The 19,733-nt window shown below is 38.6% G+C and overlaps 2 protein-coding genes across 6 annotated transcripts in view; one reads left to right on the plus strand and one right to left on the minus strand.

Moving 5' to 3' along the window:
* The window catches only part of pfn4 (profilin family member 4), a 16,998-nt gene extending 15,028 nt beyond the window's left edge, over window positions 1–1,970 (minus strand). The window contains exon 1 of one of the 3 annotated variants that reach the window (XM_039748963.1): window positions 1,840–1,967. In XM_039748963.1, coding sequence (XP_039604897.1) covers window positions 1,840–1,847 — 8 coding nt within the window. In that variant the 5' untranslated portion in view covers window positions 1,848–1,967. Of the gene's footprint in view, window positions 1–623; window positions 676–1,839 lie in introns of those variants that run through there. The other 2 variants (XM_039748964.1, XM_039748965.1) reach the window with 2 other exon arrangements.
* On the plus strand, window positions 748–18,594 carry fam228a (family with sequence similarity 228 member A). Of its 3 annotated transcripts, none has more exons than XM_039748960.1 (9): window positions 748–819; window positions 1,428–1,519; window positions 5,353–5,514; window positions 5,607–5,684; window positions 6,239–6,433; window positions 11,380–11,460; window positions 11,562–11,649; window positions 14,680–14,824; window positions 17,935–18,594. In XM_039748960.1, exons 2-9 carry the CDS (start codon window positions 1,430–1,432, stop codon window positions 18,116–18,118), a joined length of 1,023 nt encoding a protein of 340 aa, XP_039604894.1. In that variant the 5' UTR covers window positions 748–819; window positions 1,428–1,429; the 3' UTR covers window positions 18,119–18,594. The 3 variants fall into 3 exon arrangements, with proteins under 3 accessions (XP_039604894.1, XP_039604893.1, XP_039604895.1); XM_039748959.1 differs by having other exon boundaries at window positions 769–948; XM_039748961.1 differs by having other exon boundaries at window positions 769–948; window positions 11,568–11,649.
* The last annotated feature ends 1,139 nt before the right edge of the window (window positions 18,595–19,733 follow it).

Raw genomic sequence — 19,733 nt, forward strand, 5'->3', positions numbered from 1 at the left:
AGGACTGCGAGGAACGTTCACCCAGAATTGGATAATGCAGATCTGAGAATGGGAAGTCTTTTGGGGAAACTACGAATACGTTGGGTGAACACATGATTTTGGGACGAGTACTGCATAAAGTTCACTTCGCACCGTGACCGCACTGCGTGTATTTAGGGCTGCAGGTGAAAATCAGGACGAGCGAATTTCATCCTCTCTGATGGGTCCACTTGCTGTGACCTTCGTGCCGCCCAATCTTTAATTTCGTAAAACGGACTTTTCTGCAAATGTATGAGGAGACGGTAGAATACCCATCATTAATAGAAACGCATGTGGTGTGTACACATATACTTCTCTTTTAATCACCTTGTACTAAATTACAGCTTGAGCACGTAAAGTATTTTTCTTCATGTCTCTTCACGGGCTCCGTACACTTTAGTAAATCCTATAATAGTCAACATGTTTTGTTTTTGGAGATCGAAATATAATTTACTATGAATGTCGCGTAATCCTACCTTTCAGCACACGGCCATTTAGTTTATTTATGTCAGATACTCACGACCCTGGTAAACGTGTTTTACGATAAAAAATAAATAAATACTAATGTCATATTTTTTGAAGTAAATAAGAACGGGACGACTCACCCGACAATGTTTCTTAAACTCTCCAAGCAGCCGCCGCCGCCGCGTCCTGCTTTCTGGTTGGCCAGCTTTCCTGTCAATCAGCGAATGAGCCGTTCTCAGAGTTGGGCTGCCGTCGTCGTGGATACGAAAACGAAGCATAACGCCAAATTGGTCTCTTCGGGCCCAGCCTCGCAAAAAAAGCACTTCTTCAAATAAGGTACTTTCAGAACTTTAATTTATAGGAAAACAACCAGTAGCGTCAACAATTACTTAAAAAAAAAAAGGAAAATCATGAGCACGATTTATTATTCCTACTTCTATTGAAAATAACGCACCGAGCATTTTGGTGAGTTATGTTATTTGCGCTTTTTTGTATTGTCAATTTTATTTATTCCTGCTTGTTGTTTCTAATTCAGAGGTTTCTGGTTTTTATAGTAGGTTTTATTTGGTGTGTAATGTTTAACATTTATTTGTATCCAGTGTTACCAACTTGATCTTCTTCTGTGCTATCATACTTTTTGTACTCGTTCGAATATTTCTGAAGCGCTTTTATCGTGGATAAGGCGCTATATAAATAAAACGCAATAATATTATTATCGATCTACATTTGATTATTGAATAAGGCTCATACAAATTAGTTTCCAGTTGGAACTCTAAAAGGCTGAATTATTTCAGACGGATGTTTTCATTCAGCTTTATCCGACCTCCGGGGTATGTTACCGTTTCTTAAATTATTACATTTAAGAGAAATCTTTCACTTAGTCATAGTTCTTTCGCCCGGCCCTTTTTATGATATTTCTGAAACTAACACTTTTTGTTTATTAGATATGTCTGTCAAACTCAAAACAGCCTCTGTGGATAATTCCCTTGGAGACTTCCACTCATCAAGGTACAGAAGTCAGTCTGCTCTGGAGCACGTAAGTCTTTACAGCAAAGCACCATTTCCGTACTTGGTTTGCAATGCATCGTATTAAAAGTAAATGGGGCGAACCGTAGTTTACATAAGTTCTTTGCTTTTATCGATAAGCTTTTATTTTTTACTTTACTTTTTATTACAGAAAAAGGCACATTATTGTTCACTTGAATAATGATGGTACTTTTAATAAAAATCATTTGAAGAAGATTTCAGTTTTTGCCTTGGAATCGAATAAGTACAATTTCTTGTATCGTGACATCTCTAGCTGCAGCAGGGCATCTCTGCACATTTTTATTTCCGTAGAAAAAAATAATTACTTACGGTTTCATCTCCGTACTTAAAATTACTGTAGTGTATAAACTTTTGCCTTCTTAGAAATTTTTTCTACTGAAGCCACTTTCTCCAATTTAATTTTAACACAGTAATATATCTTATCATCACAAGAACCTGAAACAATCATCCATTATCAAATTGTACAATTCAACTATGAGAATGTTGGGAAGAGTAAACAGTGATGAAACACAATTACATTTGCCAAGGCTTTCTTTTTTTTTTTTTTTGCCCTGTAGAGAATTTAGCATTTCAGTGCCAGAGTTTTCAACAAACACATTTGAAGCGCTCTCGGCAGTAGATCTAGCGAACACTTCACAAATATTAAAAATGTGAGAATACTAGTTTTGATTGTGAATTCGAAGTTGGCTTGAATTTGGGTTTTTGTTACGCCCAATCACTTTTTTTTTTTAACTGAGACCAGTGTCTTATTAATAAGCTCTGGAAAATGAGTTTAATTTTCCCTTGGGGGCAAACAAAGTATTATCTGTTTATCAAAAAACAGGCAGTTCAGATGTTGGGGCTGGCTCATGAGGTTTACATTTGCATTTATGTATTTGCTTAGTTGATGCCTTTATCCAAAGCAACCTACAAAAGAGTTTCAACATTACTGAGTAAAATCAGTTTGGATATTGTTTGTGAACGATTGTTACAAGAGTAGGGTACAAAATTGATTTCTACAATTTAAAGGCTCATAACAAAATATAAGCCGGTTGCATTTCCCAAATTTAAAAACCCTAAGAGCAAATATCACTTAGACAGAAATTCACCAAACAAAAGGGTCTTCAAATGCTTCTTAAGCACATTGTGGGAGTTAGAGATTTGAAATTAGGGGGGCAGCTTGTTCCACACATGAAAATGACTTTTATACCACACAGAGGTAGCATCACCAGACACCATACATCAGTAGACTTGTATGATTGAAAAAGAGCATAGAACCTCACAAGTGCCTCTATATACATAGATGCAGAGCCATTGATTACTCTGTAGGCAGACATCAAGGATTTTAACTTAATATGTGCCACTACATATCTTTTGCATCAGCTTGGTAACATATGCTCATGCTTGCCAGTTGAAAGTTACGGTAGCTGAGTTGTTATAAGATTGGAGCTTGGACCATCAGTTGTGCTGCATTCTCTGTCATATACAGTCAGGACCTTGTAGATGTTGCACAGAGTGAATCTGCAAGGCTGAGAAAGCATTGCAATGTGGTCCATGGATAGCTGGTTATTAATCACCACCTCAGGGTTGCGTACCGACTTGGAAGGGGTTAGATTAATGAACCAAGATGAACACAGCTGAATAGACTAACGAGCTGGGATAACAAGAAGGTCTGTCTTTGCCAGGCTGAGCTGGAGATGGTGTCCCTTCATCCAGGTTGCAATATCAATGAAAAATACAGAGGTTCTAGTTGATACTGTGTGGTACTCTTGAGGGCATGACAGGTATAGCTGTGTATCATCAGCAGAGCACTGATAAGAGAAACCATTGGGCTGGATGATAGAGCCTTGTAAAGAGGTATATATAGATAGTTGACGAGGGCCCAGCACTGAACCTTGCGGCTCCCCCAGTGCTTGTTCGGTACGTCATTGACATCTCTCCATGCAAGGACACACAGAAAGGATTTTGGAGTCCACTTTGGGTGGCAAATGCAGAAAGTCCGCTTTGTTCACTGTGGGTGGGCAGGTCCACAGGTCAACGGAGAACAGAGTTTCTGAAGGTGTGGCTTGTTGAAGCGGATGAAGATTTTCTGCTTTTCACTCTCTTCTGTCAGATAAATGAGAGAAACATCTAATGGTAATGACAGGAATGTATTGAAAATACATGTTGCAACACAAGAGAGTAAAGAAAAACTACACCTGGTTGGAGAAGCATGTCCACAGACTTGATTGGTGACCTTGTACAGATAGACTCACAATCTTTACACAAGGAGGGCTGGCAGTGCTGAAAAGCTCTTAAATACAGAGCAACGGATTGAGTACAGCTGCAAGTATAGAAGCAATTAAGAAGACAAAGCACTTGAAAAAGTAGAAACTGATCAGCAGAGAAACAAAAGTCATGGATCAATCACTAGGGCGTGCACGCAAATATGAACTGAAGACAATTTAGAAATAATAAAAACCTAGCACACCAGTAAACACTTCACTATACACAAGTTTATTATCAGACTGAACCAAATTGAAAAACACTTAACTGCTTTCGAAACAGACACCCTAAGTCCAGAAGTTCAAGTAAAAGGTTCAACTATGGAGTAAAACATGGTGCTGCTACTCCTGTATGTTAAAAGATGTGCTTTTATCACTTCATGTTGTCAAAGAAGAAATTAGTGTAGCGTGATTTGTAAAAATAACACTCTGTATGAGTGTTTTCACTAAGTTTCAGTGGCAGGTTTGAGAGCTTTATTATATCAGACTGGTACAATATAAGATGGAATCAGCTCAAATGACTACTTAAAATGACGTCGTTGCCAAATCAGAGCATTTAGCATTTGGTGCACAATGGTAAACGTTTTCAACTGCCCATGCTGGTGTTAAATTAGTAGTAACTTAGCTGGGATGTGAAAAGAGTAAAAATTATTGTTTGTCGAGCATACTTCAGATTTTTCATCCTTGTATTCCTTATTTATATGACATTAAAATCTAAAATGTCGAATTTGAATCCATGAATGATTATTGTTTCTAATTTAACATGTACAATACCCTCCTACACTGAACAGTGTCATCTCCAGGCAGAGGAGTAGCTTCAGTGACAGACTTTTGTCACCGTCCTGCTCCACTGAGTGTCTACTATTGCATTTGGTCTTTTTTGGGACCGTCTGTTGTCAATAGTACCATTTAGGTTTAATATTGCTAAAAGGCTCTAAGAAATCTTCAAACATTCCATTTGCACATTTAACAATATACCGTATGTTCAGCCACTACAATATTCTACCTCCCTCCATCCATATTCTAACACTGCTTTTGTACCATTACAGTGTCACGGCCATATCACTTGTTACAAAGCCGGAATCAGTCCTAGACAGGATGCCAGCCCATCACAGCGCACTTTAGTTCACACTAACAAATTACAAATTAATATATGGTAAGGATCAAGTATACCTAGAGAAATCCCAGATAGAGACAAGGAAATACATCCCAGCCTGATAATATTCTCCCAACTAGTATTTCCACTATTAGAGACTGGAATGTCAAATGATTAGAATTTCTAATTTTAATAGGTACATTAGATGCAGGATATATTTTGATAGTCACAAATTTTGGACATATTGAAAAATCCCCTGCTCCTTATGGGTTTTGCTTTAATTTTGAAAATTGAATTGCTGTTGGTTTATTTGCTTAAGTGTACTTTTTTGCTACATATTTTTTTTACATGTTGCCCCAATAAAAATGATACACATTAATTCTAAAAAATAAAAAAAAAATAAAAAAGTAGCTTATAGTTCAGAGTTTAATTTGCTGACAATAACTGCTTTAATTTACATTTTTTTTTTTACATTTTCTAAAGCGAAACAAACCGAGGACTTCCTTCCTGGACCCATCAGCAGTTACTGTAGGCAGCAAAACAGCTCTTTATGCATGCAGCAGACACCATGGCCAATCACATAATTATGCCAGAAATCAAAATACTCCATACAGGCTTTCCCAGAACTCATTCTCTCAAATCCAGGTAAATTACAGAGTATAAATAATGAAGGTAAAACATTTTGTAAAATTTGCCCTTTGGCAGTTTCCCACATCTTGACTTTTGTATACTTTTAGGAAAATGCAGATCATGAAACTCGTGAAGCTAATATGCTTGTTCAGTCCATTTTGAACACTGAGCAGGGTTTTATTAAGGTAAGATGGTGACAATGACAAGTAGCTCAAAGTGTTCGAGTTTCCTTTATTAAGGAGAGTGTTTTACTGAGTACAGAGCAAAATGGTTATATTGGCTGGTGTAATTAATAAATTAATGACCAGTTTTGGTACATTTCTGAGTTCGTTTGTCACAGGCTTGGTTCTAGGGGGCACACTTCTTAATTAGAGGCTACATTATGTTTGTGCACGCAGATTAAGGCTATTAATGACTCTGGACAATGTGTTTTGAAGCATTGTGGTAAAATATCAAGTTGCACAAGAATTTAATCTAATAAATAATGTCTTTTTGATGTGTCTGTTAATACCTGCTTGTCTGACTGTTGTAGAATGGGTCCCAGATGTGATTAAGAGACACAAGTAAAGGCCACTCACAAATGAGTGCTGTATATTTATTATAAAGTGTCTGTGTTAAGAGCTACAGATTACTTTAAAATTAAAACATGCCCCAATAAATCAATTGATTAAAAAGGTGGACCAAACCTGTACTACTGCATGCAACATTGTTTAATATTAAACACATTTATTCTGTGTAGGAGCTGGATGGCTATCTGAATTATATAGAAGGTCGTGAATTAAGGAAGAAAGAACTTCTTCACAAGGCATGGACAGTGGGAGTTTCAGAACCTGTTCAGGATAAACTACAAAAACATGTAAAAATTCATTGTCCCAGTAAAGCTGAGGAAAATAAAAAGCTGTTCTTACAGTATCTTGATTACTGTAATAAAAAGGTAGGTTACTATGAACATAACTCCATTTACATAATCTACACTAATAAAAGGCAAAGCCCTCACTCACTCACTCACTCACTGACTCATCACTAATTCTCCAAGTTCCCGTGTAGGTAGAAGGCTGAAATTTGGCAGGCTCATTCCTTACAGCTTCCTTACAAAAGTTGGGCAGGTTTCATTTAGAAATTCTATGCGTAATGGTCATAACTGGAAGGTATTTTTCTCCATTTACTGTAATGGAGTTGAGCTTGAAAGCCGTGGGGAGCGGAGTTTCGTGTGACATCATCACGCCTCCCACGTAATCGCGTGAACTGACTGTCAACGCAGTGCATAGAAAACCAGGAAGACCTCCAAAAAGCGCTGAAGAAAACATGCATCATATAATTGAGAAGGCAGCGAAACAATAAGAAGCGAGCGGGTGACATATACTACCATATTCATGAGTGCTGCTACTTCAGAAACAAAGCACGGTGTAAACCTAAAGTTTAAAGTAAGTTCATAGACAGGCTGCCGCTGGCGTTTGTCATGCCCACGGGTAATGCGGGATACAAGTTTAATGAGAGGACGCAGGATATAAACGAGAGTTTTGATCACTTTGTAACTAAGTTAAAATTGTACGTGAAGGGCTGTGCTTATGCAAATTCCGAGACTGTGTTTGTGGGGGACTGACAGTTAAGGCGGGTGGGGGAGTCACGTCATCATCTCCCCTCCCATTCACCTCATTTCGCTCTGAGCTGAGCTCCGCAGCTAAGGCACGCAGTGTTACGGAAGCGACTTTGTGACGCTGCCACCAGATACTCACAGAAAAATCCACAAGTTAATACACACACTGTCTCTACAGTTTCTCCACACTGAATCCTCAAGGCACTACTTACAAAAGGTTACATTGACAATCGTGTTACGTTATTTTTAAAATTTTTCCTTTTCTTAGCACAAGCACAGCTGAGAAGCTTCGATGCATGTACTCCATAACGCGTTAAAAAATCACGCATTTAATCACACTTTGCAATACAAGCAAAGCGGAGCATCTGTCAATGCATGATTTCCTGGTACACCGATTACATTGATCAGCGCTTCCCGATTCATTTTAGCCTCGCACCCCCTTGGTTTGAGAAGAAGTATGAAAAATATGAGGTTAACACAGAAAAACAGATCACCAATTGAAGCTTTATGAATAATCGATTCGCCATCAATAATTGTTTTGGTAAAGCCATACTCAGTGTAATCCTCCTTCCATTTTATAATTTTTCTGCCACTAGCCACAATTAAATGAACGGTAAAAAAGTAAGAGCGAAGAGAGGGTGACTTATTCAGGCAGGCAGGCGACAGCTCAATAGCTCAAATTTTGATATAAGTAGGTTCTATTTAGTCGCCAGAAATATCTTTGTTAGGAATGGAAGTTGAATTTAGTCTTTAAATTTCTATGGTAAAGAAAAAGTTATGCAATGATGACTAAATTTAACTATATAAAGTCAAAAGTTTTATATATAAAGTCATTCCTGAATATAAAAAGTCAAATCTTGAATATATAAAGTCAGCGTCGGTATATATAAAGTCAAAACTTGTTTCTGAATATATAAAGTCAAAACCTGAGTATATAAAGACGGCGTTGGAATATTTCTGAATATATAAAGTCAGCGCTGGAATATATTCTGACACTGACTTTATATATTCCAGCGATGACTTTATACATTCAAGTTTTGACTTTATATATTCCAGTGCTGACTTTATATATTCAGAAAAAAGTTTTGACTTTATGTATACCGACGCTGACTTTATACAGTGGTGTGAAAAACTATTTGCCCCCTTCCTGATTTCTTATTCTTTTGCATGTTTGTCACACAAAATGTTTCTGATCATCAAACACATTTAACCATTAGTCAAATATAACACAAGTAAACCCAAAATGAAGTTTTTAAATGATGTTTTTTATTATTTAGGGAGAAAAAAAATCCAAACCTACATGGTCCCTTAGCAGCAATATACTGCAATCAAGCGTTTGCGATAACTTGCAATGAGTCTTTTACAGCGCTCTCGAGGAATTTTGGCCCACTCATCTTTGCAGAATTGTTGTAATTCAGCTTTATTTGAGGGGTTTCTAGCATGAACCGCCTTTTTAAGGTCATGCCATAGCATCTCAATTGGATTCAGGTCAGGACTTTGACTAGGCCACTCCAAAGTCTTCATTTTGTTTTTCTTCAGCCATTCAGAGGTGGATTTGCTGGTGTGTTTTGGGTTATTGTCCTGTTGCAGCACCCACGATTGCTTCAGCTTGAGTTGACGAACAGATGGCCGGACATTCTCCTTCAGGATTTTTTGGTAGACAGTAGAATTCATGGTTCCATCTATCACAGCAAGCCTTCCAGGTCCTGAAGCAGCAAAACAACCCCAGACCATCACACTACCACCACCATATTTTACTGTTTGTATGATGTTCTTTTTCTGAAATGCTGTGTTCCTTTTACACCAGATGTAATGGGACATTTGCCTTCCAAAAAGTTCAACTTTTGTCTCATCGGTCCACAAGGTATTTTCCCAAAAGTCTTGGCAATCATTGAGATGTTTCTTAGCAAAAATGAGACGAGCCCTAATGTTCTTTTTGCTTAACAGTGGTTTGCATCTTGGAAATCTGCCATGCAGGCCGTTTTTGCCCAGTCTCTTTCTTATGGTGGAGTCGTGAACACTGACCTTAATTGATGCAAGTGAGGCCTGCAGTTCTTTAGACGTTGTCCTGGGGTCTTTTGTGACCTCTCGGATGAGTCGTCTCTGCACTCTTGGGGTAATTTTGGTTGTCCAGCTACTCCTGGGAAGGTTCACGACTGTTCCATGTTTTTGCCATTTGTAGATAATGGCTCTCACTGTGGCTCACTGGAGTCCCAAAACTTTAGAAATGGCTTTATAACCTTTACCAGACTGATAGATCTCAATTAATCTGTTCTCATTTGTTCCTGAATTTCTTTGGATCTTGGCATGATGTCTAGCTTTTGAGGTGCTTTTGGTCTACTTCTCTGTGTCAGGCAGCTCCTATTTAAGTGATTTCTTGATTGAAACAGGTGTGGCAGTAATTAGGCCTGGGGGTGGCTACGGAAATTGAACTCAGGTGTGATACACCACAGTTAGGTTATTTTTAACAAGGGGGCAATTACTTTTTCACACAGGGCCATGTAGGTTTGGATTTTTTCTCCCTAAATAATAAAAACCATCATTTAAAAACTGCATTTTGTGTTTACTTGTGTTATATTTGACTAATGGTTAAATGTGTTTGATGAACAGAAACATTTTGTGTGGCAAACATGCAAAAGAATAAGAAATCAGGAAGGGGACAAATAGTTTTTTACACCACTGTAGTTTGTTTACATAAACTGTTTATAAATGTTTACATATGATTAGTGGCTGAGTGATTTTCCAAAGACACTTGGCTAAAATGTAATCCTTGGGTTTCTAGTCAGGAGACAAATAAAACAAAACATTACCATAGTGTACATAGACAGGGGGTCCCTCAGGAGAAGGAAGTGTCTCCAGTAGGTGTACTTAAGATGAGTGTGTCTCACATTAGTAAAGCTGGGGGAAATACTCTTATGGTATATAGCTGAACTAGTAGGGAAACACATGGAACACTACACTGCAGAGGAAAACTGGACTTAGATTTCACATTCTGCAAGTTGCCAGTTAGCCAGGGGTGCACCACATGCAGTTATCTTATTGGCAGTCAGACTGTATCAAAAGATAACCTGCACTTCATAGAATGAACAGAAGCAGAATACACGGACCCCCCTGCTTATTGACGAGGAGCATTCCTGGATGTGTGTTCCTTAAAGAGTTTGTGAAAACAAAATGTGGTCAGTTTTTTCTAAAACCTTAACCGGTCAAATGGCCAAAGCCTCAATATGTTTATCTATGCTTTTTGCCAAAATTATATCCAAACCAAGATCTACTTCATAAGTGATTCATATGTCGGTTGAGTAGGGTTAAAAAAAAACTGCAGAGCAGTATTTTATTTTAAAATAAAACATAAGAGATGGTTTATTTATTTGAAAAAAAAAGAAGACAGAATGTGGCTGTGATATGGAATCAGAAATCAGTACCGAACACTGACGAATAACTTTTTGGCAGCCGATCAACGTAAAGAACAGGAGCACTGTGTCTGAGTAAACAAACATCAGACAGCTTGGTGCAGTGAGTCCATTTTGAAAATTCACAGCAATTTAATAAATGATTTTAGTTAAGTTTGAATTCCGCCATGCCTTTGACCCCTGCCTCAGAGTCAACACCTATGGATTACTGGGCAGATGATTGAATTATTAGACAGCCTGTCCACTACTTTCAGTGGTAGGGTAAACACTGCCTGAGTGCTGAAATAATAAAAGGCATGATATTAAAATGTTGGAATCACAGATTTGTAACAGAGTATAAAGACTAATGATGTCTGAGATTTCTTTATAACTTGCACTAATTTGAAAAAGAAGAACAAAAGTGACAGCTTTTTGTGTTTGGTGATGTTAATGCGAAATGCTTCAAAGACTGCAGAGTGCAAAAAGGAAAGTTGTTTCAAGTAAGAAGAACATGAGCTACATAAAGCATTACTGCAGACAGGGAGCAAGTGATGAGTAAGTTAGCAAACAAATCACGTGAAGACCCAATTTACAAAAACACAACTTTAATTGTGTGTCTAAAGCTCCATGTTAAAACTGCAGTAACAGTGCAAATCTGAATTATTTATAAATGAAGCTCATCATGCTGCAATTGATAAAAATTTAGAACACATTACTGATAGTAGAAACATCCTGGTGTCATGCTATTACTAACTGGATTGTGCCATAACACAAACAGAATTTAAGAAGAGCGAGCCTTAGTTGGAGTCATCATTTTTGCATGAACAAAAATTTATTGAAATTATTGTTTACTCAACTGTTTGTACAGAAATTAATATTATATTTCTGTTAAAGGGACATGTCTTTTTGGAAGATTATGATCCATATGAATATAACCCATTTCTCCTGCATTTGAGACACCCAAAATATTTTAAGGTATGTTACTTAATGGAAAAAATATACTCAAGGTCACACTTAATATCTGTGGAGCAAGAGAATCTTGACTAAAATAAAAACTGTTTTGCTGTATTTTTGAGGTCCAGATTCCAGTATTAAATGATCCGCTGTTCAAGCAGAGTCATGGAAGGATGGAAGAAGATGCAACCATTCTGCATTGTATAACAGGTTACTCTTCAGAAACTGTATATTTTATTAAGACCTTGTGATGTTTTGTTATGTATTTTAACTTCTAAATTTATTTTAATAGTGTGTGTTTATGTACAATAACATTACACCACTAAGCCATTGGTACCATAAATTAAACAAAGCAATTCACCATCAACTAAAAATATTAAATCATGTTTCTTTGAGAGCCATCTTTAATATTAAATTTCTTATCAAGACTTATATTTGTTTTTACCTGCATCACCATCTACCTCTCAAATAACAAAAAAATATGTAGTATTTGTCTTGCTTAAAACTGAGGCTCCATCTTCTAGTCATAGTCTTTCTGTACCACCAAAGAATCATCACGCGACCTCCTAATACAGGTTGCAGATTCTTAAGAAGCATCTAAATTGTGAGGATTAGGGTCACTCCATCCATTCAAAGGCATATGTGTTCAAGTACAGGAGATGTCTTTTTCTGCAAACCAAAACCTTCAAAATGAGACACTCTGCTGCCTGTTTTACAACAAACATCCTACACGTTGCCTCTGTGTGGACTTTAACGACCAGTAATAACACAAGAGACCTGCTAGACTTTTCTGACAGATAAATTAAAACAAAAAATAGAAAATATTAAAACAACAATGCTGCTAAATATGATAGTCTGAAAAGAACTCTACATTATATACCTAACATTAAAGATGAAGATTGCTGCAAAAAAAAAAAAAATCAAAGGTCATCATTTAGTTATCCCTGGCAATATCTATATATATAATTCACTAAGGGCACGCAAGACGCAAGCAAGACAGAGAGCCCCGCCCGCCAACTGTAAGACCATGGGATATGCACAACAGAGCCCCGCCCGCCAACTCTAACCCTCCTCCTGCGTCCACCGTCGCTCTCAAGGCATGTGCACTGCCTGCTCATGTGCCAGCACGCAGCGACTCACCAAACACAGCCTCAGTCGTTTTCGTCTGTGCTACAGTCCACATGCACCTCTGAGCCACGTGGACTTTCATTGTTCTTTTCGGTTCCGGCTGCTTTTCTATATATATAATCGACCAAGTCAGCCAACCATGGGGTACGCACGACAGAGCCCCGATCGCCAACTCTAACCCTCCTCCCGCGTCATGGGGAACACATGACAGAGCCCCGCCCGCCAACTGTCACCCTCCTCCTGCGTTCACCCTCGCTCTCGAGGCATGCGCGCTGGTTGCTCATGTGCCCGCCCCCAACACATCACCAAACACATCCTCACTCGCTTTGGTCTGTGCTAAAGTCCAGATGCAGCTGTGAGCCACGTTGACTGTTCATTTGCCTACCATGGCCACCGCCTCAAATGTATTTCATGAAAACAACACTTCTTTCAAAGTTATACAAATTCCTGCATCAGGTAACTGTTTGTTTCTATCAGTCGGATATTTCTGGAAAAATGTCATCGACAAAACTGTTGCTCTCGAACTTCGCTATATAACATTCACCGCAATGTTCTGGGGTGTAAGACTATCACAGCTGCTACCTCACAAACTGTCCTTATTCCCCGGATTTCCCTGACCCCATCAGATTCAAATTTACCTTTTACTTTTACACGCAGACAATTTCCTGTTAGATTGGCGTTTACAATGACTATTAATAAGGCACAGGGCCAAACGTTCAAACAGATATGCCTGTATCTGCCAAAACCTGTTTTCACTCACGGACAATTGTATGTTGCTCTCTCTAGAGTTCCATCTTTTCATTCACTGACAGTTGTATCCTCAAACCCTCCCCATTTGGACAACTGTGTCTTTCAGGAAGTGTTCACACATCAATAAATAATTATATGCGGCGTATGCTACACCGCGGGTTGGCTAGTTATCTATATTACAGAACTGTGCGCCTCACACACACACACAACCAATTTCTCATGTATTTACAGAGACAAAGATCAGAAAAATGTCTACATAGCCTCACCATTCTGTAAAAGGTTTGGGAAGATGGTTATGGGTAAATTATCATGCTTACAACTTTACAAACTTTGTCTACACATACAAAACCATAGATATGCATTGTGCAGGCCATCAAACAGTATATGAGACATTAGCAAATTGGGAGCCTATATTTGGAAAAGGTGAATAGGGATTGATGAAATACGGTGTGTGGGCCAGATGGACTGTTCCTTCCTAAACAGACACTTTCAACTTAATGGCTGAAATCACTGGCTTTCCCTGCCGATATGTTTGCCGTTGTTGGTCATTTTAAAGCTCAAAGTAAGCCTAACAAAAGCAACTTGCTGCTCTATTTTAATTGCCTTTGTTGGTGTTCAGTCACAGTGATTTACATGATTTCAGGATTAATACACCCATTTGTAAAATGTTTCAGTAGAGCATACAAAATATATATAAAATACATTATTCTCATATAATTGCTTAGTACTTTTTTAATATATATATATTTTTTTTAACAAACTTGGTTTTCTAATTTCTATATTGTTCCCAAAACATACAATCTAAGAAATAACAGTTCACTTAATTAGCCCAGGAGTCGAGTTGGAACAAAAACCTGCAGCCACAGTGTGTCCCCAGGATCAAGATTGAAAACCCTGGTTTACAGTTTATTCACTTAAAAGCTACCTCTTTTACAAATTATTATATATTCTTACAGTATATTAACATACCACACAAGATTAAATAAAGAGTCTTATTACTGCATAATGTATGTAAAAACATTATTTTTAACCACTATACATAAAACCCTGAACTTTGGTTGTCAAATTAAGACCATTTAACTGTTTGGCCTGCCAGCACAGTTTTTATATTAAAATTTATTAAAATAAAAAGTGGAACTGTAGGGTGGCTCGGCAGGTAGCTCCATTGCCCCAAAGTCTTTGGGCTAGGATTATTCTTCAGCACATGCACACAGTATCAGGTGGCAATGCAAGTACACCCTGAAATAACCGATATCTCTTATGCCCATGACACAGGCTCCTGCTCATTGTGCCCCTTAACTTGGGCTCTTCCAGATGCACCTCTTTTGTGATTGTGAATATTGTTGCATTTGTATTTTACAGGTGAAACTTACACCCACATAAAACCTGAAGAACTCCAGAGACCAAATCTGCCATTTGTATCCCAAGGCCGCCATTGTGTAAACAGGACAAAGTGGATTCAGATGCCACAGGGGGACACTGATAGTGACTTTAGGAGCAAAAGCAGGTACTGTAGATGATCATTTTGACTTGTTTAAGCAAACCCGCCATGAATAGTCACAAGTCAGTGTGCAGATGTCATTTCTTTATTTGTTAAATCTGGAGTTTCTTATTTTGTTGACAAATGAGTGACAAATTAATAAGCATAATGCAGGAAATTTATTTTCTGCTAACCTTGTTTGGCTTGCACAAGACTGGCACCCCTGCAATGGTGGGAACCTACCTAGACCTGTAAGCAGCTTCATCTCACTGTGATGCTGAATTGAATAAGCAGAATAAATAAATTAATGAATAGATAAAGGTTCTAACATACTGTCCATTGTTGGGAGTACACATCTTAGCACAGTGAACTGTAAAACTGCACAGAGGAAGGTTAAACTTTCTGAATAAGTAGCACCTTGTGAATGTGAATGTCCAGTGCAGCCATTACGCAGTTTAAGTATGAGAACGATGGTACGTCAAAATGAAACTGCAGTTTTGGGAGTACTCCTCCTTCCTTGTAGTCTTTCAAACAGGGACTAGTCTCCTGGGATACAGTGTCTAGAAAAAGTATTCACCCCTTTGGAAGTTTTCACATTTTAATTTGATGACATTGAATCACAGTGGCCGCTCTGATGCTGATCAACAGAAATATCAAAGTGAAAAGTCAGTATCGAGACATTTCACAGTGAGCGGCAATTACAGCTTTGAGCCTGTGTGCTCAGGTCTCTCTCCATCTGCATCAGCACATCTGGACGCTGCCATTTCCAAAGCTGCTGAAGTGTCGTCAGGCTGCCTTGCGACTGTGAGTGAACAGCTGCCACAAATTCTCACTTGGATTGAGATCTGCGCTCAGACTCAGTCACTGTAGGACATCAGTGTTGTTGTTTTGAAGCCATTGCTCTGTAGCTTTGGCCAGGGTTTGTTGCTTCTCTCCTGGCACACTGCATTAGGTTTTCCTCCTGGATTTCTCTGGATTTTGCTGCACTCATTTTGCCCTCACAGCTTCTGCAGAGCAGCATTCCCAGCGCATGATGCTGCCAGCACCACGCTTCATGATGGGGATGGCGTGTTTTTGATTGTACGCAGTGTTCAAATATGACATCTAGTCTGATGCTTTTTTTGCTTAGTTTTGGTCTCATCAGACTATAAAACCTTCTTCAAAGCGACTTCAGAGTCTGCCATACACCTTCTGTCAAACTCCAGCCGAGATGCCATGTGCATTGTTTCTCTGCCACTCTCCCTTAAAGCTTTATGTACCGTCTGTCCAATCTCCTCCACTGTAGCTTGTAACGTCCTGAGACTTCTCATAGGTGCCTTGGTGGCCTGACTCACTATAATTGTATATATTTTGCAAACAAACCCCTGTATACTATTTATTTATAAAATGTTCTTAGGAAACATGCAAGTAAGAATTGAATGCATTTGACATGAGAGAGTGTGATTAAGGAATTAAAAAGCGACGCTTAACTGACCCGCACTTCTGTTTAAATCCATTGGCCTGGTCTCAGGAAGGGCCCTGGCCTGGATTTGCTCAAGGAGTTGGGAAAAGTGAATAAAAACGTTGTTGCCTCTTCCCCCAGACGAATGATATGAGGCAGATCTGGCAGAGTAACTGCAAAGCCAGAGGGACATTGCAGAAAAAAATGATCACCGGAGCTTCATGGAAGGAGCCAAGTAATAAGGAAGGAGATGTTCTCCAGCAAGAGACAGTGAGGCACAATGTATTAGACTACTAGCACCAGACAGGATAAAAACATAAGCTGAGTAATGGCAGAAAAATCCTGCAAAATGAAGTATATTTTGTCATACAGCAGGACTACCAATGGACATCATTAACGTGCGTAGCATTAGACCCGAGTGTCCCTTAGTCTGTGAAAACAGTGTTAGATGTGTTAGTCGTGAGCGTCTCGCGTAAGCACAAGACCCGAGGATCACTCAGGCTGTACAAGTCCTAACGGTGTTAGTCTTAAACGTTACTTGGACAGTCACAATGCTCTAGGTTCATCTTTGTGATAACATAATGGCGCCTGGTAAGAAATGTTTTTCAGTAGCCCAAGTGCTGCACGCGGTGAAATTAAAACTGAAAAGGAAACAGAAAGGGCCACTCGCGTTTGGGTTTCTGCTGACCCAGCTTCAGATAAACCAGCAGCCAGGAATAAAAGTGAACATTGAGAGCCGAGGTCCACTTACTCACTTGAAGTTATTTCTTACTGATGATGTGATCGAACGGTTATGCTGAACAACGTTCGGTAAATGACCGTACACTTAAGCCATTTTCCTGTTCAAACATCATCATTATTAATTTTGTATCATTAGAATACTTTTACACTTTTGAGTTTGTACTCTTAGTGTTTTGCACGTTTTTGGCAGTATATACGGTATTAGTATCATTATTATTATTTTTTGTATTATTGAATTCTTAATACTATTGACTTTGTTCTTTTAGTAGTTTGCGTGATTTACAGTAGAAGGATGAGATTTAATAAAAATGTAATTTTTCAAATTGAACAATGGAACGCTTTTTATATGTTTTTTTGAGATAAAATATAACACTAAGGAGATTAAACGAGATCTGAACATCATATACAGACATGTCTTGTTCAGTAGACAGTTGCTAAATTGCACTGTAGAGGCAGTAAGTAATCAACGTTGTTGATGATGAAAACGAGTTCTCCAAGTTCAAGAACCCTTTAAACTGCATCACAAATAATCAATCCACGGCTCATTTTTAAGGACTTCTATCTTTCAAGCCCCAAGGCAGAACTGTTAAGTTCATACTGCACAGACGAAGGTATGCTGAGAACAGTGCAGGGGTCCAAGGGCCTGACTAGCACCCCAAAAACAGGCTAGCAGTGTCAGGCACAAAGACAAGGTCAAATACACCAAAAAAATATTTTCTAGAATATCTTGGAAATCAAGAACAGCTGGATTATGACAGCTAAGTGGTGTTTGCTGTAAACATTTTAACAATAGTTAATAAATCATATCATAATCATCATCAATAAATTAAATTACTGAGGTGAACTTACTGCCTATTTATTTTTTGCACAACAGCACCATCTGCTGGTAGATGCAGTGCTGCAATGTTTCTTGCTGCAGGTGCTTGTATGGTAATCTTTCTCTTTTCTCATTTAGTCAAAGAATGAAAGGAATAACCAAGAGTGGTTTACTGAACGTGTGGGAAACGACAGTTCATCCAGCATCGCTGTTTGAAGAAGAAATGCAGGTCTGCAAAAAAAGGAAATGTCCAAACAAAGAGGCAACTGTTGAAGATATTCAGTGTAAAGGCACAACTAGGACTGTGAACTCAGCAAGTTAACACGTTGAAGAGTGAGGACCTACCTTAACTGAGGCGTATTTGTTACACATACTCCTCTGTGTCACCGTCATTCTGGACTTTTATTTATGCATCCAGTGACTACTAAAAAGTATTAAAGAGCAAAACACAAAGTTAAATACTGCAGTTCAGAGGGAAAAATCACAACTCTGACCACAAGAGCTTAATGAACAAACAGGACTTCAATCCACTTTTTATTTCTCAGTAAATAGTTAAATCAAGAAACCCACCATCTACTATAGGTCTACTTTAAAATGTTGAACTGTATTTATTGTAAAAATGACATTTGTATTTAAGACAATTTGCCAAAAGCATTAACAGGCACACCAAGCCGCTATACCAGCATTTGTATCGCTTTGTATATTTTTTGTTTCTTGTATTAATTTAAACCAAGCTGTACGTTGATGTTTGTCTAAGACATGGATGATAAAAGTAATCTGATTAAAGACACAATTGCACTTTTTGTTGTCATCATTATTGTCCATCATCTTTAGTGTAACGATCACATGAACAATTCAGTGTGGGCTGCAGGTACCTCATCCAGCAACAGCGTCTACCTGCTTATGTTGATCAGTCTGCCATGTTTGGCCTTGGAGGAATCTTTGTTTGCATCTCCTCACAGGAAGATCTTTTTAGGCCGACTTACATGAAGTACTCAGTCAAGTCCAGTCACAAATATTTTTTTGGTTAAGGTCAGACAGACTTGTGTTTTGGAGTACGTTGTGCTGAACGGTGTTAAGCTTCAGCAGGTGGTTGGACATTTTGGCATTTATGATTTAATCGTTCTTTTCTTGACTGGAAGCCAGTAGGCACCTGAGGCTACTGAAACCCACCCTTCAGCTCAAGACACTCATTGGCAGGCTATAAGATTGAGATGATGTTCTTGTATTGCAGTGTTTTAATTTTCTAATTTTTTATTTCTACTGAAGTCCAAATGTGTTTCTCCCTCCCAGCAGCCTTTGGGTGTTTAGTAGTGAGCTCAAGTTCTTTCTGATCCCCCATGTTGAACTGATGAACACAGACATGTTTGGCCAGTAGACCACCTGGCTGCTCACCCTGCAAGACAGTACGTGTTATCTTTAAACAAGTTTTGCTGGCCAACCCAGGACTTTGCGGACTTACTTTAATATAAATAACATTCACAGGGGGCTCAAAGTCTTTAAAAGCGAGGTGTCTTATAACCTTTGCATTGTTTTCATCTTTTTCTGATGCCTGCAGAAGTTTGCCATTTGGTAGACCTAGTCCTGTGCTGTGAAGAGAAGACACAGACAGACAGACAGACGCACACTTTATTAATCCCAAGGGGAAATTCACATACTTCAGCTGTATACTGATAAAAACAATATTAAACTAAAAAGTGATAAAAATGCAGTGCAAGTTAAAAAATGCAAGGTGGAGAGTGCGAGGCAGGTATAACAGACAGATAATAACTTTGTATAATGTTAACGTTTACCCCCCGGGTGGAACTGAAGAGTCGCATAGTGTGGGGGAGGACGATCTCCTCAGTCTGTCAGTGGAGCAGGACGGTGACAGCAGTCTGTCGCTGAAGCTGCTCCTCTGCCTGGAGATGATATTGTTCAGTGAATGCAGTGGATTT

The sequence above is a fragment of the Polypterus senegalus genome, chromosome 3 (genome assembly GCF_016835505.1).
Source record: "Polypterus senegalus isolate Bchr_013 chromosome 3, ASM1683550v1, whole genome shotgun sequence".
NCBI lineage: Eukaryota > Metazoa > Chordata > Cladistia > Polypteriformes > Polypteridae > Polypterus > Polypterus senegalus.